General features: G+C 34.7%; 1 protein-coding gene across 1 annotated transcript in view; it reads right to left on the bottom strand.

Moving 5' to 3' along the window:
* LOC107675095 (EH domain-containing protein 3) overlaps positions 1–19,858 on the bottom strand; it is a 28,774-nt gene extending 8,916 nt beyond the window's left edge. Inside the window, exons 1-3 of the mRNA XM_016469310.1 lie at positions 19,144–19,858; positions 14,703–14,879; positions 12,172–12,269 (exon numbers count right to left, since the gene is read on the bottom strand). Of these exons, the coding sequence (XP_016324796.1) occupies positions 12,172–12,269; positions 14,703–14,879; positions 19,144–19,370 (502 nt within the window). The 5' untranslated portion in view covers positions 19,371–19,858. The remainder of the gene's footprint in view (positions 1–12,171; positions 12,270–14,702; positions 14,880–19,143) is intronic.
* Positions 19,859–23,032: the final 3,174 nt, after the last annotated feature.

Raw genomic sequence — 23,032 nt, 5'->3', positions numbered from 1 at the left:
TTTTTGATGAAATCAGAGAGCTTTTTGGGCCTTGAACGTGACAGTTGCGTTGCTGTCTATACATGGTCAGAAAGCTCTCTGATTTCATCAAAAATATCTTAATTTGTGTTCCAAAGAAGAACAAAGGTTTTATGGGTTTGGAACAAAATGAGGGTGAGTAATTAATGACAGAATTTTCATTTTTGGGTGAACTATCCCTTTAAAGAGCTGCAAACTCTTGTGAAGGAGCGTAAAACTAGTTTTTACATTATCTGGGTGACTGCACATTCAACTCCCTAGCTGCTGAGATTTGGGAAGGGGTAGACTGCTAACTCAGCCAAGAAAGCCAGAATCCTGCAAATGAAACCTAATGCTGTGGTCTAATTAATTTTATAATGCATGTTATGATATCTCCAAATCTATTTGCGTTGCTGCTATGCAACCGAGTACAGAAAAAGGTTATGACAATGCAATACTGCTAAATGAATCAAAAGCCCCGCCGTTGTGTCCGAACCAGCCTCAACAGGAGATTGTTATTGTGCAGAATTTTTGCTTTTAGTGGGGACAGACAAAATACTATCCCATAGCAACCGGTTAGGACAACATGTGCTCGTGACAAGAAAATCATAACCTTGCTAGAGAAAACAAAGTTCACACTGACAGAAGAAAAACCTTGAAAAGATAAACTATCAGTACACACATAAACTGAAAAAAAAAAATAATAAAAAATGTTTTGTCCCCTTGGTCCACCTCTACACTATATGCCTACATTTGCTCTGCTCAGTGATGTTATTGTTTACTAAAATTAAAATTATTACTATTATTTTTTTGCTAAATCAAATGAAGCAAAAATAAACATTACATGAAAAAATTAGAAACGCTGGCAACTAACTGAAATAAAAATAAATTAAAGCTACATAGAAATAACTTAAAAAGCCAAAAAAATGACAACACTGAAGCTTAAACTAAAATTAAAATGAAAACCTACAATGTACAGAAAAGATCATTCAAAATATTCATAAATACAATACCAGTATATCAATTGTAGTATTATTTATATACTATCAGTATTCATTATGATATTCATATTTTAATTGGATTTTTTTTTGTACATTTTAAGTTTTTGGCTCTACTTTTTCAACTAGTTTGGACACACCTGTTGGAAAAAAATGGTTTATGAATAAACTTAATATGTGTAATATGTTGTAATTTTCCACCCTGGATCATTAAGTTGAAAGACATCTGAAAGGAGGAAAGGTAATGATTGATGATTCTGACCAGGCTCTGCTGTTGAGTCAAGCTGTTTTTTTTTGTTCTGATGTACATCTTCTGTAACAACATCCAGCTTATCAACAGTTACACTGTCAGTGCGCTTCCTTCATACCCAAGCATTTTTTGGCATGACCCTGACTGAAAAGGAGTACATTTCCAAAGCTGGTAGCTCTGCTGGGAGGAATTAGTCTGTTAATATTTCAAATCAGTGACATGGAATATGGCAGACATAGCCATTTCTTCCACAGGAAGATCCCATGCCTACAGGAATGGAGTGGACCATCCCTTCCGATTTGGCAGTTTCACATGGGGAAGCTTTATTGTCACCTGCAATAGTGTGGTTTGTCTTTTCAACAACTTATAGATCTCTATCCAGAATTGTCGTAAGTTCAGACTGGGACTAGCCAACTCAATAAAGGTCTAAGAAAGATAACATCTACAGTAAAAGACACACGAGACAGTGTCACTGAGAGCAGGACAATAACAGCAGTGAAACTGGGCTCGGTATTACAGCTGTGATTATATTGTTGCAGAGGGACAGATCTGAGGGTTAATATCAGGAGGCCCTGTGATTTCACAGCACGTCTGGTGTAGACTGGTGCTGGAACTTCATTGGCATAATAAGCTGCAGGTGTTAAAAGTAGTTTGGCAGTATCTACAATACCTCCATATGGACATTTACGCAGGAAGCTATAACCAAAGCCATCTTCTGTAGCAACTGTTCATGGGGAGAGAAAAATACAAAGATGTCAAATTACAGTAACACAGGAAAAAAGAATTAGAAATGTCTCAGATTCTTCCTTGAATGACAGAAGTGAAAGTTTAGGTAGTTTATGGCACTAGAAAGCAAAACAGTCTGGTATGAACTGATGAAAAAACAAAAGGGAGATATGAATAAAAGAACATGAAAAAAAGGAAATGGTTTTGGTTGACGCTGTGCTGCGTTTGCACTCTGCAACATCCTGAAATGATGAAGATGCTAACAAGGATGTTAATGAAAGAACATGCACAATCAAAACCATAATCATAAAATGAATCATTCTGATGGATTAAAAAATTATATCTTGCAATTAAGTTAGGATGTTGATTCAGTAACTGCTCTAAATAATTCAGTTTAGTGAATGATTTGCCAGACTGATTCAAACTGGTAACTCAACCTTTTTAATTTTTCACTAAAAAATCCTACTATTGGTCATGCTGTGTTTTTGATTCACAAAAAAGGAACTTGTAAGATTTAGCCTATCGTAGTTGTGCTGGATGTTACTGATTCACTGAAAATAACCAGCTCATAAGAGTTATTTGTTTGTGAATCAGACTACACTGGTTGTGCTGGATGTTATCAATTCACTGAAGAAGAAAAAAAAAAACAGCTCAGGAGAATCATCTATTTATGAATCATATTACACTGGTTGTGCTGAATTTTACTGGTTCACTGAAAAGAATTAGCTCATAAGAGTAATTTTTGAATCAGACTACACTGGCCACATTGTATGTTTCGTCTTGCACACAGTGCAAATTAATACTTATTTTCAGATCTTAAAATGTCTATTTACACCAACTCTGATATGACTAAATAACAAATACAAAATATTCACACCAAGATTAATGCAGAATTTTCATCATTCAAAAATCAAGTCAATAGGTTATAAAAATGCTCGTCAAAAGCACTAACAGTTACGACTTTTTCATTTCAATGAAATATAGCTACAAGGTGTTTCAACATAATGTTGCAATCTGAGCCAAACCTTTTTCCAATTAAAAGCAAACAGCAGCAGGTATGTGGTTTTGAGCTTTATGTGGTTCAGAGCCAAGGCGTTATTTAACACAGCATGCTACTACAACAAAACTCTAATGCCATTAAATGAACCTTAACCACAAACAGTGATTTAAATGACCACTGCTCTACAAACCTACACCGGATCCACGATCATCTGTTACACAGTCAGCTGAACATATAATACAACAGAACAACTCCAGTGATTGGATTTGGCAGACAGTATTTCCTGGAGGAAATAAGGTCTATTTCACAGCACCTGACAGTGGTGAAGGTATAGGAGAGCTGGGTATGATAAAGCCACTCTTGGGAGCAGCAATGGCACGCGGTCAATAGAGCCTTACAGCTGCACGCTCAGAAACATGCTGCACTGCCAAACACTTGATAACGGAGTAGACCAGAGAGAAAGGGATGATGGGTCCTGCAGAATTACAGCGATGAAAAGTTGAATGATAAAGCTAATGGTCATTCTCTACTAATGACTCTCTATGCAGAGGTGTAACTAGGATCATATCGTCCCATATATATGATGTTGTGTTGATGTTTGTCAGACAAAGCAGTTTATAAGCAAATGCTTTCTGTGAGATGCTAACGGATGCATGAAAAAGTGCTGATGGGTGTCACACTGTGTAGATGTTATTAATGGAGTGATCTGGGTGGGGGAACCGTCTCTCAGTGTTGGTGATGATCTAAACACTACAGCTTCAGATCGGTCCAGTTACTGCAGTGATACTGTAGGACAGGTAATGCAGTTAAGCTCACCTAGCCAAATTATGATTATATATAAAATACAGTATTCAGCCTGGTAGATAATGCAGCTTATTTTAGTCAAGAATCATCCACGCCGTCCATCTGACAGGAAGAATCTATTTGACATTAGATATCTGACATAGACAAGATTTTTTTTTTTTTTAAAGAATCCGATACTTTTATTCAGCAAGGATGCATTAAAGTGCTCAAAAGTGACAGTAAAGACATTTATAATGTTACATAAATTTCTATTTTAAATAAATGCTGTTCATTTGAACCTTGTATTCATCAAAGAATCCTGAAAAAAGTATAATGTTTTCCCTAAAAATATTAGGCTGTGTTTTTTTTAAATCAATAACAATAAGAAATGTTTCTTAATCTGCAAATTAGACAAAATCGAATGATTTCTGAAGATCAAGTGACACTGAAGACTGGAGTAATGGTTGCTGAAAAATTCTGCTTTGCCACAATGGGAATAAATTATATTTTAAAATATAATAAAATAAATAGAAAAGTTATTTTAATTCATAATATTTCACAATATTACTGTATATACTGTATTTATGATCAAATAAATGCAGCATTGGTGAGGATCAGAGACTAAAAACATAAAAAAAAACTTTCAACGACAGTGTAAATATTTCTGTACATGTACAATGGGGCCCAAAAGTCTAGAAGAAGTGAAAATGCTTGGATTTTGCACTTTAGATACATTATCCCATTACAAATGATATTACTAGCCTAAAAATATTTAGTAGGTAAAACTGGAAAAGTTCAGAATTATAATGCCTATTTTTTTATTATTGTTGAATCTTATATTTTTGTCATTGTATTTTAAACATTAAAAAAAAATTTTTTTTTGCATCAAATAGTGATCATGAATGGTCTGTGGGTGTACCGTCTGGGACCAAGTCTGAGTAGAAACAGCATCTAATTACAGACACACAGTGAGTATAAACATAAACACATGCACCTAGCTGAATACGCCTGGCCAAATGCTCCTTAGAAAGAGAACTCACAGAGCAATGCAGGAACAATAGATCTTATCTTACTTAAAGGAACACTATCTTTTCTTACTGATTTTATTCAGTGCATGCCTATAAACCAGTCTACAGGGGAAAAAACAAGATTAACTGCCTATAGCCAGGAATATGAGCGAAAAAGTTCCTCCCTATAATCTCATGTGACTGCTGAAGAAATTCCACAGACCTGCTTGACATATTCAAAAAACAGAGGACGCATGACAGACATTTTCTCATTATGTCCTGCTAAATACAACCATCACACTGATGTGTAAATGAGAATTTTGGAAAGGAAAAAGGGAGGAGAAACAAAGAAGACAGCTGGAATGGGAATTTAACAAATCTGGTTCTGACTCTTTAAGATCAGCATGAAATGAAAATTCACTCTATTCTGTAAATGCATGTTATATATCTCATTGTTAACATTAATTAAGCTTGCATTACTTCTTGGGTGCACTGGTCTTTTTGACTAATTCGTAAAAAAATAGTCATTCATTTGCAAATGGCACTACATCGGACAAGGATTACACAACAGAAACTTTCATGTTCAATTCACAATTTAGCTAAAACTATTTCATTTGTAAATTCAGCAACTCGTGTCAGCTGCCACATAGCATTCATTTCATTAACGAAAACTATGACGAAAAATGTTCGTTGATGAGCTTTTTTCCCATGACTAAAACGAGGCGATGACGTGACGGCAATAAGGTCAATGAATGATAACTGTGACTATATGAACATGCAATATCGTTGATGATAAAAGACGAGACTAAAATGTATTTTAAAAAATAAAAACTATACCAAAATCTCTTTTTATTTTCGTCAAAAAAAGGAGACAAAAAAAAATATTACATGCTTCAAGAGTTCAAATCCCCAAATAAAAGCTTCTCTGTTAAAAGGATAAATTTTCTGCCCGATCTTTTGCTTAATTTTTGCAATCTGGTAACCATGCACACACGCTTGTTCTTTATTATGGAAGCACCGATGATGATCTGAAAACACAGATAAACAATTAAGCTGGAGTTTAGCGATCTCCATGTGAGATGTTTGGCTTGAATGAAAGTGTCATTCAGATATTCTGTGATCTTGACTATTTTGTTTGCGATTGTGGTTGCTGAATAAATGCACTTACTCAACCGCTGTTGTTTTAATAGAGAAACATTGTTGCAATTTGTAATTATTGGAATTGCTATCAGGAATGTCACTGTTATAATATTTTTTGTTTGTTTTTACCAGGTTTCATAATGTAGACAGAGAGTGCATATCTAAGTCTTTGATATTAATTTATATATTAAATAGCCTATAATAAATCAGTACACTAGATGAGGTAAAATAAACAATGTGTAGGCTATGAGTCCACATTCTATTGATTTGTGCTTATTGGTGGAAGTTCGACACGGGAAAACCACCGCCGCTGAAGTGCCGTACCACCAGCACGAGAGCCCACGAAGCGCGTGCTTGACTGTAGTTTTCACTACCGTGGACTTAGGTCAGGAGCAGAACGACTGAAAGGGAACAGTCTTAAGTCGCTGGGGTATATTTGTAGCAATAGCTAAAAATACATTGTATGGGTCAAAATTATTGATTTTTCTTTTATGCCAAAAATCATTAGGATATTTAAGTAAAGATCATGTTCCATGAAGATATTTTGTAAATTTCTTACCATTATGACTGGTTTTGTGGTCCAGGGTCACAAATTAAAAATGTCTGACAAAATTAACACTACTGCCACAGAACCAAATCTCATGAAAATCATTCTGTTCCAGTATATATATAAAAAAATTAACCAGCTCTCAATTCCCAACCCTAAAAGATAGACAGACGGTGAGAGAAAGTTAAAGAGATAACCGTTGTAGCAGCACATGCTTAGATCCAGTGTTCAAACAGGAAGAAAGAGTGCTAAATACTACAAGATTAGTGTTGTGAGAGTAGCAGAATGCAGTTTGATGTGAAGGTGCCATTAGTTGTCACGAAACTGCTTGCTCTTCTCTCATGCACTCATGTGTGAGAACACCCCAAATGACTTAACCCACAATTCAATGGAAACTTTGAAAGCTCACAAACAACATGTTCACTGCGATCAATAGCTCTTTAAAGTCAGAGCTACGCAGCCATTATAGACTAGCACACACACCAATGTCACTTGGTCACTGTAGCATTCTAGTTTTTGAAATGAGTACCATTGCATAATGTATACCGATGCACATAATATAATAATAATTATTATATTAATAATAATAATAACATTTTAGGCAATATTGAATGTATATACTAGTACTCCAGTGTGTATCTATTTGACGCACAGAAATTACACACTTACACTTTGTTTCTACAGTGGCTCTAGTATCAGATGGTGACTAGTTTTACTGCCAAATTAAAATGCTTACCTTCGGTCTTCGGTCACTTTTCTGTTTTGAATTTTTAAAAATCACAGCTTCATCGGAATGGTACGAAACTTGGTGACTTATGGCATTTGTAATGTGAACACACAAAAAAATTGAGGGCATGACTCGAGCAGACTAAGTGGTCGTAAAAAAAAAATTGTCACACTTGTGGTCTTCGGTCAAAAATGACCGACCATAGGAAATGAATGGGAAATTGACAAAAACACAAAAATTCAGCGAATTGTGATGGTCTGAATTGCAATCTACAAAGCTGCCACAATGCAGAAAAAAAGTACACAGCAATGACGGGGTGAAACTTTAAAACATCAAGAGTGCAAAACCAACAAATCCACTCACACACACACATACACACACTCACAGACACACACACACATACACAATTATACACATTCAAATGAATTGGTATGGCTATAACCATATAGCCATAACGAGTCAGAAAACTGAAATAAGAGGTTGAAATCAGATCAGACCCAGAAAGATTAAGCTCTGATAAAACATTCCTGTTCATTTTTGTTATATTTTTATAGAATTGTAATGTTTTGTGTAACAAAATGCTTTCTCTGTGTTCAAGTTTGACTGTAGTAATAATAATTCCAAAACTGACGCTTCAAATCAACATTTAAAAAAAAAAAAAAAAAATCTAAACCTTTACAAAACGTTGTCTTTGAAAATGTCTAAATATATATCCAAACCCACAACTTAATAAAAATAAGTATTGTCTAAAAACAATTAGAGAATTTATAGGCCTTTTATATAGAGCTATATGGGAATCTATGGGCTAAACCATGGAATTGCAGATGTTTTTCTTATTTTACTCCCACCAGATGGCACTAGTCTGGCTTAAAAAATTTATTTTAAAGGCATTGTCTCTATTTTAACATGAAATACTGCCATAATTGAAAAGTAATAGAAAATAATTGAAAAAATAATTTGTGTATTATTTTCAATGGGAAAAATTTATCATAATTATTGCATAAATATTAATTAGTACCATGAAATTCTCTCAAAATACAAAAGAAAAAATATTATTAAACAAAAATATGTTACATTGATTTTACTGGGGGGAAAAAGTAAAATTTTAGGTGTCCGGTCACTTTTGACCGTGAAGACCACAGGTGTGACTCCCAAATAAGGAGCACCAGAGGGTTAAACCTACATTTACTGCTTTCAGCACAAACAAGAGCTACTAAATATTTGTCCTCTGAAATCACATTTGAAAGCCTGGCTCTTGGCTCTGGCCTCAGAAACATGAGTGTCTAATCCTCGGGCCGTATCAATCTGGTCTGTGAGGCTGAGTGCAGCGGGAGGAGATTGTCCGGGTAAAATGAAAAGTGCTGATGCCAGGAAGCCCAGCGGTAATACTATGGGCCGCTCAGCTGCAATGAACTTTTCTGAATGAATGATGAAGTAACCATGAGCTAAACAAGCTTACTGTTACAAGGGCATCTGTACAGTAACTTTTGTATCACTGAAATTACATCACAACATTTTTTTATTAAAGTCTAGAATGCCCAAACATGCATGAAATGTAATGGCAGGTGGAAAAATGATGCATAGGCTTAAGACTCAAAGCATGTTGAAAAAATATACTTGAACCAAATAAGTTGCAAAATATCTGCCTTGAATATCCATTACTACAAGTAGCAAACCAGAGAACAAAAAGAAGCACACATCCACCATCCTTTGATACAAATACAAGTTGTGGCTGAAAAAAATCTAATCTAAACACTATAGATACAATTTAGTGCAAACTCAAACTCATTGTATCTGTTCTTACAGCTTACGAGCCAAAACAACATCCTTCATCTTGATAAAGTCTTGTCTCTCGTTATATTCAACACAGACTTTCAACACATCACAATTAAAAACAGATTGAAACTTCAGTTACACAATACACCAACACACAGTGTTGCTTTTCATTATAAAATCACGAAGACATCATGAAAAAATTATAATCGCTTTTTTTTTTCAACATAGCGATCAAGTGAACTCTTTGGTGGTTAGTTTCCTATGGAAATTCTTTTTCAGTTGACACCACAGGGAACAAGAACTAGTATTCAAATTTGAAATTTGAGATCACATGATCTTGTTATGCTGTTGTACTTTGAAAATATTCTGTGATTGGTATAACCAACCACAACATTAAAAACCATTAAACCTAGTTATACTAAAATGTACAATGAGTCACTTAAAACCTCCAAACTTTTAATATTTGATTACTTCCTTCAAAATATTACAAATTAAATACAAATCCAAAATAGGAAGAACATGTATATTAAAATAAAGGTTTGGCAAATCCTACTTAATTACATCTAAGATGTGGGAAAGCCAAGGAGAAATTTTGGGGTCAGTAAGTTTTACTTTTATTCAGTAAGGACACAATGTCTTGATCAAAAGTCTTTTGAATTGTCTAAAAAATATATTATGTTAAAAATAAATGCTGTTCTTTTGAACTTTCTATTTATCAAAGTATCTTGAAAAAAATTTATCAGGGTGTCCACAAAAATATTAAACGACATCAATTTCAACACCGATAATACATTTCTTGAGCATAAAATCATCATATTAGAATGATTTCTGAAGGATCATGTAACATTCCTGTTCATTTTTGTTATATTTTTATAGAATTGTAATGTTTTGTGTAACAAAATGCTTTCTCTGTGTTCAAGTTTGACTGTAGTAATAATAATTCCAAAACTGACGCTTCAAATCAACATTTAAAAAAAAAAAAAAAAAATCTAAACCTTTACAAAACGTTGTCTTTGAAAATGTCTAAATATATATCCAAACCCACAACTTAATAAAAATAAGTATTGTCTAAAAACAATTAGAGAATTTATAGGCCTTTTATATAGAGCTATATGGGAATCTATGGGCTAAACCATGGAATTGCAGATGTTTTTCTTATTTTACTCCCACCAGATGGCACTAGTCTGGCTTAAAAAATTTATTTTAAAGGCATTGTCTCTATTTTAACATGAAATACTGCCATAATTGAAAAGTAATAGAAAATAATTGAAAAAATAATTTGTGTATTATTTTCAATGGGAAAAATTTATCATAATTATTGCATAAATATTAATTAGTACCATGAAATTCTCTCAAAATACAAAAGAAAAAATATTATTAAACAAAAATATGTTACATTGATTTTACTGGGGGGAAAAAGTAAAATTTTAGGTGTCCGGTCACTTTTGACCGTGAAGACCACAGGTGTGACTCCCAAATAAGGAGCACCAGAGGGTTAAACCTACATTTACTGCTTTCAGCACAAACAAGAGCTACTAAATATTTGTCCTCTGAAATCACATTTGAAAGCCTGGCTCTTGGCTCTGGCCTCAGAAACATGAGTGTCTAATCCTCGGGCCGTATCAATCTGGTCTGTGAGGCTGAGTGCAGCGGGAGGAGATTGTCCGGGTAAAATGAAAAGTGCTGATGCCAGGAAGCCCAGCGGTAATACTATGGGCCGCTCAGCTGCAATGAACTTTTCTGAATGAATGATGAAGTAACCATGAGCTAAACAAGCTTACTGTTACAAGGGCATCTGTACAGTAACTTTTGTATCACTGAAATTACATCACAACATTTTTTTATTAAAGTCTAGAATGCCCAAACATGCATGAAATGTAATGGCAGGTGGAAAAATGATGCATAGGCTTAAGACTCAAAGCATGTTGAAAAAATATACTTGAACCAAATAAGTTGCAAAATATCTGCCTTGAATATCCATTACTACAAGTAGCAAACCAGAGAACAAAAAGAAGCACACATCCACCATCCTTTGATACAAATACAAGTTGTGGCTGAAAAAAATCTAATCTAAACACTATAGATACAATTTAGTGCAAACTCAAACTCATTGTATCTGTTCTTACAGCTTACGAGCCAAAACAACATCCTTCATCTTGATAAAGTCTTGTCTCTCGTTATATTCAACACAGACTTTCAACACATCACAATTAAAAACAGATTGAAACTTCAGTTACACAATACACCAACACACAGTGTTGCTTTTCATTATAAAATCACGAAGACATCATGAAAAAATTATAATCGCTTTTTTTTTTCAACATAGCGATCAAGTGAACTCTTTGGTGGTTAGTTTCCTATGGAAATTCTTTTTCAGTTGACACCACAGGGAACAAGAACTAGTATTCAAATTTGAAATTTGAGATCACATGATCTTGTTATGCTGTTGTACTTTGAAAATATTCTGTGATTGGTATAACCAACCACAACATTAAAAACCATTAAACCTAGTTATACTAAAATGTACAATGAGTCACTTAAAACCTCCAAACTTTTAATATTTGATTACTTCCTTCAAAATATTACAAATTAAATACAAATCCAAAATAGGAAGAACATGTATATTAAAATAAAGGTTTGGCAAATCCTACTTAATTACATCTAAGATGTGGGAAAGCCAAGGAGAAATTTTGGGGTCAGTAAGTTTTACTTTTATTCAGTAAGGACACAATGTCTTGATCAAAAGTCTTTTGAATTGTCTAAAAAATATATTATGTTAAAAATAAATGCTGTTCTTTTGAACTTTCTATTTATCAAAGTATCTTGAAAAAAATTTATCAGGGTGTCCACAAAAATATTAAACGACATCAATTTCAACACCGATAATACATTTCTTGAGCATAAAATCATCATATTAGAATGATTTCTGAAGGATCATGTGACACTGAAGACTGAAGTAATTGATGCTGAAAATTTAGCTTTGCCATCACAGAAATAAATTACATTTTAAATTAAAATAGAAATAGAAAACAGTTATTCAAATAGTTATTTACTAACTGTATTTTCGATCAAATAAATGTAGCCTTGATGAGCATAAGAGACTTATTTTATAAACAGTCCAAACATTTGAACGGTATTGCATAAATATCACTAGCTCCTGATTCAGATGATATTCTTCATCTGTGCACATGCATGTTGATGCATTTTGGAAGTCAGTTACCTCTGCTGATCCTTTGTTTCTCTCCGCTCAGGATTCCTGGGGTGTCAATCACACTGATGCTCTCCAGAACAGGGTTGGGCAGCTGGGCACACACAAACCTGAGGGCCAACCCAAACAAACCAGAGTCACACTCAAGGACACTGCAGAAGTCTTCCAAGCACATGACTGGCACACTAACCATCAGTTTCCACACTTTTATGCTTCATTCTTGATTTGAGCTTGTCGTCGTCTTTGCTCTCTCTTCAAACTGAAAATAGCCTATACATTTGTCATGGAGTAAAAATTGCTCTCTGATTTCACACTGCTATAAAGTCCCAAATTTCCAAAACCATCAAGTCGTAGTAACTTGGCATGGAGCAGAGTGCCATAAATACTTATTTTGTTACCATTTACGGCAGTAGTTTGACCAAGCTGGACATAGTAAAACATAAAAAGCAGGACAGACTTCACATTTTTATAGCCTGAGAAAAAAGTCTGCTCCGAGATGCTTTAATAACAAGCCAAAAACTAGTATGCGTGGCTTTTGTGGCTTAGTTTGTGAACTAGGCCCAGAAAAAGTGTGTCATGTTTTGGAGTGAATCACTAAGGACCTGAGGCTATAGGGAAACATTATCCTAACATTATTTATTCTCCTTTTGACAGTCCCTACTATAACACGTTGGACACAAACAACTTGAAACCACTGAAGAGCACATTCTAGCAACTACATTTACAGAACATCTGGCATCAGACCACACGCTAGTACAATATATGTAGTGGATGAGGCCAAATATGAAAGTTAAGCAGGAAAGTTTTATTTACTATGGGAAACTACTCAAAACCAAACTTCAATCTAGTTAAAGAGATATATATATATATATAAATTTGATGCGCTGACGCCAGCCTCAGTCCACTCCTTGTGAAGCTCCCCCAAATTCTTGCTGGTGCACCTTTTCCTACCACACTTTTTCCTTCCACTCAACTTTCTATGAATATGCTTGGATACAGCACTCTGTGAACAACCAGCTTCTTTAGCAATGAACTTTTGTGGCTTACCCTCCTTCTGGACATCTGTCAAGTCAGCAGTCTTCCCCGTGATCGTGTAGCCTACTGACCCAGACTGAGAGACCATTTAAAGGCTCAGGAAACCTTTGCAGGTGTTTTGAGGTAATTAGCTGATTTGGGTGTGACACCATGACTTTCCAATATTGAACTTTTTCACAATATTCTAATTTTCTGAGACACTGAATTTTGGGTTTTCATCATCTGTAAGCCATAATCATCAAAATTTCAAGAAATAAAGGCTTGAAATATTTCACTCTATGAGTAATGAATCTATATATGGGTTTCACTTTCTGAAATGAGTGACAAAAAATATTGACCTTTTTCATGATATTCAAATTTTTTGAGATGTACCTGTATATATATACCATTTTGCTTGCTTTGTCAAATAATTTTTTGTGTAATTCTATGCACTACTAAACCATGTACACTGAGCTGCTGCTATTTGTGAATTTATAAATGATATACTTATCTATAAATAAATCTGAAAACAAGGGCAGTTGTCTCAGGCATTTCAAATTACATAAACCCACAGCCAATGCATGGCATGTAATAGCTCATGAATATGTTTACTATCTCCATGTTACAAAATGTGGAGAGAAAAATTGCATTTGCAGAAATATATCAGAGGTTAAAGGGATAGTTCTCCCAACAATGAAAAATCCTGTAACTATTTGCTTACAGTTATGTCATTCTTTTCTTTGCGTGGAACACAAAGGATAATATTTTTTAAAAATGACCATTTTTGTCCATAAAATGGAGGTCAATATTGTTGTGGCCCCCATTTACATTAATATGGACATTCTTCAAAATATCTTTGTGTTTTGCAGAAGAAAGAAAGTCATACATGTTTGGAACGACATGAGGATGAGTAAATAATGACTAATAGTGCTTGCGTTTCTGGGTGAACTTTTCCTTTAAAGTGCGTGTTGCTGCTCTTCTGACAGAATTACATGAGAAATATTCAAAAATATGCAGGCTTTGCTATTGCAAAAGGCAAAGAGACAATTTTCTCAAGACAAGAAAATTGTCTCAATTTTCTCAAGACAAGAAAATTTGCACAACAAGCAGCACAGTCTGCCAAACCATCAGACTACGCAGTACAGCAAAGACCACCTGCAAAAATAATCACATGCATTCGATTGCATCACTTGGAGGTTTTATAAAGGACTGTTACTCTATCATACACAATTTTATTGTGTAATTTTAAGACTGTGAATGACAGCCTGTTTAATAATATGCTGGTGAGCTCGATGGTATGATGTTGGATCAGACAGCATGAGGAAACTCAATCAAGAGAAGGAATGTTGCCTAGCACTAGCCCCCCTCTGTCACATCATCATAAGACAGGAAGACCATGTTACATATGCAAACCTCTGCCCAGACTAAAGCTCTAAATGTTTCACTCGAAAGTTTAGCTGAACATGTCCATTTTAATAAATACGAGAACTAAAATAAAACACACTGTTTTATCAGTGTTTTATTCCCACCTGTTAAGGAAGGCATTGCCAAAGGCGTTGAGTTTCCGAAAGGGTTTTTTGGGATCCACTACCAGAGCATTTCCTGGTATTAGTCCCTCCATGGTGCCGTGCATCACTGCTATGAAGGAGTCAGTTGTGGGTTCTGGACCAATCCGCATACCAGGGAAGTCCTGCTCCAGAAGATATCTATTTTTAAAAACAATGCACGCACAAATGCATTTAGATGACTGAAAACGCTTCTAATGGCGCTTATCATGTGTAAAATATGACAATTATGTTGTTGATTTGAGAAAGTTTGGTTATTTAAAATCGTTTCAGTTAAAAAATACTGTGTATTCAATATATATGAAGCATTTTTACATATAGAGTCCAAGAACACAGAGAAAGCTCCTTTTCTGCACTTTTTCTAATTGAATTAACTTTTTAAATTTTCAACATAATTTTGTTGGAAATTTGAATAAAAAAATAAGTTAGTTATTTTAAAATAAAGAATCTTAAATGTCTTAATCGTTTTATGTCATAATTTTTAGATTTGTCAATTTTTAAATTGTATAAACTTTTAGTTTATTTCCATGTTTACATAAAAAAAAATCCCTAAATTCCAATGTGTTCTCAGATGTTTGGAACATGTTTATCCACTCTTTGGTGTCCATTCCTGTAATGGAAGCCTCATGTATTGTATTCTTTTTTTTTTTTTTTAAATAAATTAATACTTTTATGATTGATCAAAGGTGACAGTAAATTGATCAAAGGTGACAAAAAATTTATAAAGCAACAAAAATGTGCATTTCAAATAAATGTTGTTTTGACCTTTCTATTCGTCAACGAATCCTGAAAAAAATGTATCAGTTTCCACAAAAATCTTAAGCAATTGTTTTTTTTTTATAAAAATAAATGTTTCTTGAGCACAAAATCAATATATTAGAATGATTTCTGAATTTAGCTGGTAAGACTATGATTCAGATGAGTTCTACTGCTGTTAAAAGGAACAGTGCTAAGATCACACTCTAATGGAGAATGTGAGTTTGCTAAGATGATGTTTACTCTTCTCAGCACAGAGCCATTCAAACAGACCCTGCTGTGGACATGTGACGGCACTGAGACTGTTTGGAAAACAGTGCAGGTAAAAATCAGTCTGAGTAACTACAGGACACTTGGCTTCAACTGAGAACTTATTAGCTGCAGTTTATGCCAGTAACACAAAAGTGTAAACAGGACACTGGTGTCATTTATGATAGGATATTTTGCCATGGCCAATATATGACCCTGGACAACAAAACCAGTCATAAGGGTCAATTTTTTTAAATTGAGATTTATCCGTTGATGTATGGTTTGTTAGGATAGGACAATATTTGGACGAGATACAACTATTTGAATATCTGGAATCTGAGGGTGCAAAAAAATCAAAATATTGAGAAAATCGCCTTTAAAGTTGTCCAGATGAAGTTCTTAGCCATGCATATTACTAATCAAAAATTACGTTTTGATATATTTACGGTAGGAAATTTACAAAATATCTTCATGGAACATGATCTTTACTTAATATCATAATGATTTTTGGCATAAAAGAAAAATCAATAATTTTGACCCATACAATGTATTTTTAGCTATTGCTACAAATATACCCCAGCGACTTAAGTCTGGTTTTGTGCTCCAGGGTCACATATATCTAATACAGAGGAAGTTATCTATTGCTTTTCTGTAACCCACTCTCACAATCATTCCAGTGATATCATAAAACAACATTAAAAAAAATCTCTACCATTCAAACGTTCGGGATCAATATGATTTTTTTTTTAAAGAAATTAATACTTTTATTCAGCAAGAATGCATCAAATTTACCAAAAGTGACATTAAACACACTTATAAAGTACAAAAAATATTTATATTTTTAAATGCAAACTTTCTATCCATTTTATTCAAGAACGCTAAAATAAATGTATCACAGTTTTCAGCATTGATAATAATAAGCACCAAATCAGCATATTAGAATGATTTCTGAAAGATCATGTGACACTGAAGATTGGAGTAATGGGTGCTTACAAAACAGTTACAAAACCCCAGGACCGACAGTGGTGGATGTAGGGATGAAATAATATGTGGCAAGTTCATTTGAGCATTTGAATTGGTCAGCTAGAATGATTGCTCTCACATCCCTGACATTATAATGAAGTGTTTCATGGGCTTTCTCACATTCAGGAAGCACACATAAAAAGCTGAGCTTATTTACTTTCATAGTTATGTGTTCAGTCAGCAGAACAGCCGCTGTGTCCACTGAGGCTCTCATGACCCTGATGAATAATGCACAGGAGGAAAGAGAGCCAGAGCGAAAATAAGGAGGCACATTTGTTATTGCCAGGACAACACCTCACTCTCACATTTAACACTCACCTCAAGCAAAAACACTAATAAAGTAGACTCAAATGAAATGCTTGCTTAATGAAATTGCTAATATATCTACAACTTGGCAATGAATTCAGAATAATGTTCAGGTTAGTCTTAAAAATGTTGAAATGACCACATGAGTCCTTCTAAAAAAGGATATCTGGTATGTCTCCATCCACATTTACATCTCTTAAAGGGGTCATATGATGCGATTTCAATTTTTCCTTTCTCTTTGGAGTGTTACAAGCTCTTGGTGCATAAAGAAGATCTGTAAAGTTGCAAAGACTAAAGTCTCAAATCCAAAGAGATATTCTTTATAAAAGTTAAGAGTCAACCACGCCTACCTAAAACGGCTCGTTCTAACACGCCCCCACATGTCTACGTCACTATGTGGGAAGATTTGCATAACGCCGCCCAAATGTTCACGCAAAGGAAGAAGGCGTAACTTTTATTAGTTCGCGCTGTGGATCGCCGGATCGGCTTTCACCGTGGACAAAGCGGAGTCCAGCCTGGGGTCGTCACAAGTGGTTTCCGCAAGCCCGCCCGCCGCCGTTCACTCAAGCCGGCCTCCGCTCACTCTAGCCCGCCGTGTGTGATGCTGTTTCTCGTTGTGAAAGCAAAACTACTTTGTTTGCCTCGTTTATAATGGGTTTTAATGTTTTTGTCTTGTTGCTCCAGCCGGGACAAGGCATCACAGTATGGTAAAGGGAGTAACATTTCCGTCACACGCTTGAGGTATTCGGCCAATCACAACGCACTGGATAGCTTGCCAATCAGAGCACACCTCGCTTTTCAGACCGATGAGCTTTGTAAAAATCGACGCGTTTCAGAAAGGCGGGGCATAGAGGAGAAACAATAATGTACAGTATGTGGAAAATAATGTGTTTTTTTAACCTTAAACTCCATAAACACATTTCATTACACCAAATACACAAAATAATGTTCTTTTTAGCAACATCATATGACCCCTTTAACTTTTCTACATTCTGGAACCTATTAGTGACAAGTTACTATTGCAATTCTTGAGTCGTTGGAAGTGTCTCTCGTTGCCTGGTGATCTTTAGCAGTCTGTTGCCTTTAATCTTGATCCAATGTAGACCCGTAAACCTTAAATCACCCAGCAGACAACCATCACACCACAGCAGCAACATTGTGTCATACAGATACATCTTAGAGCTGGAGCCAGGCCTGGTCTGTTTACAAGGTAACCGTCTCTGTCAAAGCTAAAATTATAGTACTATGTTAAGAACTTTGTTTAGCATGTAACATCAAGATCTGTATTCAATGAACACAGAAATGAGGTTCTCATGTAAACAGATTAATGATATCTGTAGCACAGAAGTCATGAAATATTTTGGCTTAAACTTCTCGTCCATTACGTTTTAATCTATTTACATGCTTCTCAAACAGATGAATCAGTCTTGCTTCATAAAGCTTTTGTAAAGTTGCACATGTGTTCTCTCAATATAATTAAGTCCTCGTGGTGAACTGACAAGGAGGCATTAACAATCTATAGGATTGTGAGGAATCTCACATGGAACTTGCAAAACTGTTTTTTAGGTGTTACAAATGTGATTGCTACAGTTATTTATATATACAACATACTGAAGAGGCATGTCAAAACATGACTATATCAATAAATCATAAAATCTCACAGAATATTGTGAGATTTTATTGAAATGCTCTATTGTTGAGAGCTTCTCACAGTCTTATTATTATTATTATATTATAACGTATTATCATCAATAACATTATAACATTAATAAATATTACATTAAATACTACTTAAAATATAATTACTTAATGCACATTAAAATAGTTAGAAATGATAAAAAGTACTATATAAGGCGAATATATATTTGTATGTGTGTGTGTGTGTATATATATATATATTTATATATATATATATTACATACAACAAGTATGATGCATTATATAATGTTTCTGCATGTAATGTATAATTTAAATATAATAAAGTGCTTAATTATAAAGTTTCCTGACTGGTGTCTTTAAAGGGCTCAGGACACCAGAAATGGTTTTACAGGAGCCAAAACTCCCATCTTACCTTATGAAGCTCGTTTTGCCAGTGGAATACTGTCCCACCAGGAGAACCATTGGCTTATTGTCAAAATCTGCATCCTCCAAAGCGGGTGAGTGAAACTCGTGGAATTTGTAGTGCTCCTCCAGTGGAAGCAGTTTGGTTTTGTAAAGCTTCTTGAGTCCTTCACTGACAGTCTGGAAGACCTCTGGATCTTTCTTCCTCCTGTCATCGGTACCCAACCAGCTGAACATGATGCAACTCGAGTATAGGCAACCGTAGACGATATACCTGTTTTTTTTTTCTTGTATAATTATTTCACAATATGCGCAAACGAGCCGAAGACCTATTCAAATGAATTGATTTGCACTGACGTCGATGTATTTTAAGAGTCCATTGAAACTGTTCCCTTGTCTCTAGGCCACTCACGACACAAAACGCACAAATGACTAGACCATAATTACAAAATATGATGCATTATATAATATTCTGCTTATATGTTACGGTCGAAAACATGGCCAAAACAGGCTGCCTTTCATTCCGACTTTGTTGGAATAAAAGCGCGCGCCGCTAGAAGCTACAATGTACTACTGAGCAAATGCAAGAGATACAATTTCTATTATGAAAGAAAATAGAAAAGAAAACGAGCGCCAAATCCTCCAGTAGAGCAGATTCACTCACGATGACAGGCGTTCACAGGCTTCCCACTGCAGCAGATTTAAATGCCAGTGCGCTGTAGAAACCCGACACTAGAGGAAATGCCCCACTGGCAAAGCCCCACCCAGAACACAAGAGCTCCAGTCAGGGATGCAGCGCCATTGTAGCGGATGGTGATGGTTGGTACCGCTGCTGCTCCGGTTTTCTTCCAGAGATTCTCATCTACATCAGTAAAATGACTGGTGCATAAAAACATACTTCAAGAATGTTAATGTTAATTTTAATAATACGATATATAATATAATATAATATAATATAATATAATATAATATAATATAATGCCCCAGCATCCCCACGACCCTACAGGACATGTGATTTAGAAAATGTATGGATAATAATATAATATAATATAATAAATATAATATAATATAATATAACAATTTAATATAACGACATTACAGTATAATATTAGTTTACACTAAATACATGCATCTATAATACATTTTTAAAAATCTCATTAACAGATGATCAGTAAGAAAAAATTCATTATTTTTTAGAATTAGAGAAATTTTAATCATTTACTGTAGAACATCTCCTACAATATATGTAAAAAAAAAGCAAAAATATATAATATATATTTGCGTATTTAATGTATAAAAATAAACCTAAACCAAGTGTGGTTGGAAATGTTCACCTAGTGGCAAGCCTTTGTAGAACAATAAACTTGATAATGAAGCATGCTAAAAAAAAAAGGAGGGGGTTATTATATTATAATCTAAATTAAATTATATCTAGCCTACATACTGTATATAATGGTATGTTCAGTTTAGTGTTGATTGTTATAACTTATTCTGTAAAGAAAGACTGAGGTGGGCCGAAAGACCCAATCAAGTAATCAAGCATGACATAATAATTTAAATATACTGAAAGATAAGTCTGCAGGCAACATTCAGCATAGTGGGAGGGTACTATGTACAGTACTTCAGAGCAGTCGAAGAGGATTCAGTAAATATTTTTTATATTTAAATGATATTTCCACAATGACGAAACCTTGTGTAAATGATTTTTTGGGGGCATTTTTGGTCGCTTTAAACACGTAAATAGATTAAATCAACAGAAAATAGAAAGCAAGTCATTTTATCAATTCATGTTTCATTTCCAGCAAATATGAACCGAATACAACGAGTGTAACAGAACATACCACTAGATGCAATAAGACAACGAAACACTAACCTGGGTAGCCCAATTAAAGATGACTGCTGTAATTGATTTTTCAATATTTCTTCCGAGTGTTTATTCTTAAATGTGTATACAGAAATTAACACTGTATAGTGATGTACAATAACATTTGTGGACACTCATTGTCCTTTTAAACTATAAAGTTTTGTGTTTCATAAAGCTGTGGATGAATGTAAACGAAAGCGAAGATACATTGCCTGTCAAACCTTACAAACACTCACGTACATCACAGAGTGGAAACTGTGACTATACGCTTTCACCACTAGATGTCTCTCTCACTCACACAATAGATTTTGATCTTTCATTTCAAAGTTGAATTCAAGTCGAGGACAAAAACATAGGGTAGGATTACTGCATAAACAAATGAAAACAAACTGCTCCTGTAATTAGATCATATTATTATTCCATTCTTGTGAGAGATAATAATTATTGTGCCAGATAATAGATGTAATATGCTGTGAAGCAGTTTCGTCATGTAATGGAGAGCAGAAACAAATTCCTCTCCTTTGTGTTTTTGATGAAAGCAAACAACCATGACAAGTTTTCCTAGATGAGGGGCAGAATTTTTATAATTGAAAGAGGAAGATAATTGAAACCTGGCTGTTTAATATTCAGGACCTGTATTGTATTCCACTTTTGTCCTTGTTAGTGGCTGATGAAGCACAACAGATATGAAGACGCACTTCTGCTAAGCTCTGTTTCATGTGCATGAAGGCCTGAGGCTGTTCGTATTGCTCTCTGAATCCCCATTACAAGAGCCAACTGTTGTTCAGTTGTACTGTGACACAACAGCAGTTCACCTAATGGACGATCAAAGCAAAATAAGCAACCTGTTACACACGATAAGAAGACTTTTGCCCTTGTAGCACTGTGGAAATGTCTTAATTTAACAGGAAACTGCACTGTATCAAATCTAAACAAGTATCAAATACTATTAAAGGGACAGTTCACCAAAAATAGAAATTCTTCATTTATTCACCTTTTTGCATGATTTTTATTTATTTATTTATTTTTTTGGTTACCATTTGGTCACCATTGATTTACACTGTATGGTAAGGTAGTTTTCCTATAAGAACTGTTTTAGCTATTATTAGAAGGATAGTTCATCCAAAAATGATTCATTCTCATGTTGTTACAAAACTTTAAGACTTTTTTTTCTTCTGTGAAAAAGACAATATTTTCAATAACGTGCATACAGCATCATGCATTTATTTTGAAATACTGACCCCTATTCATCTTATTACATGACTACACACACAATAATGGACAAAAAAAATTAATTTGCGTTGAAATTATTTAATTTACTTATTGTCCTATAATTTACCATTAGGCCTATTGTCCTAAAACCTCCGCTACAAAAAAATGAATCAATTTCAGTGTACAAATCAATCAGCCTAGCACGAATAAATAAATATTAAAATAGTATTCTGAAATTTCAGACAATGGAATGCTGCAACTGACCAATCAGAATCAAGTATTGTAGAGAGCTGCGTCTTAATTTTATTTTTGGGTGTGAACTATTCCTTTAACGTAGCCATAAACTTTATGGAAGCCGTTGGAATGCAATCTTGACTGAGGTTGCAGGAGGTATTTTAGTACATTTTGAGGGAACAATGAAAGGAGACAGTCTCGTAAAGCAGAGAGAGAGGTGGATACCTGGGGAGCGCGATGCTCCATCTGTCTTATCATATTTAAGGAATAAATCTCTGGGGCAGCTCGCGCAGACTTGATTTATAATGTGTCATACATCCTGACAAGGTCACCAGGCATAGCATCTATGAGCAGCAGCGTGTGTTTGTGTGATTCTGTCACTTATATGGAGTCCATGGAAGCTATGCAAACCTGCTGCTTGTTTGTGCCATTTCACTCGTGAATTCTGAATCTGGGCAAATCTCTGTATAGTAATATCGCAAATGGAGGTTACTTAAATGAATCTGTCATCCTGCATTTATCTTCTTGTGATTCTGTCAAATGTCCAATTACCTACAGTTCATGGCTGTGTAGCATTACATACAGACTT

This window comes from Sinocyclocheilus anshuiensis, unplaced genomic scaffold (genome assembly GCF_001515605.1).
Source record: "Sinocyclocheilus anshuiensis isolate Anshui unplaced genomic scaffold, SAMN03320099.WGS_v1.1 scaffold776, whole genome shotgun sequence".
Classification (NCBI taxonomy): domain Eukaryota; kingdom Metazoa; phylum Chordata; class Actinopteri; order Cypriniformes; family Cyprinidae; genus Sinocyclocheilus; species Sinocyclocheilus anshuiensis.
Note: the sequence above shows the minus strand (reverse complement) of the source record. Positions and strands in the feature narration are given on the sequence as shown.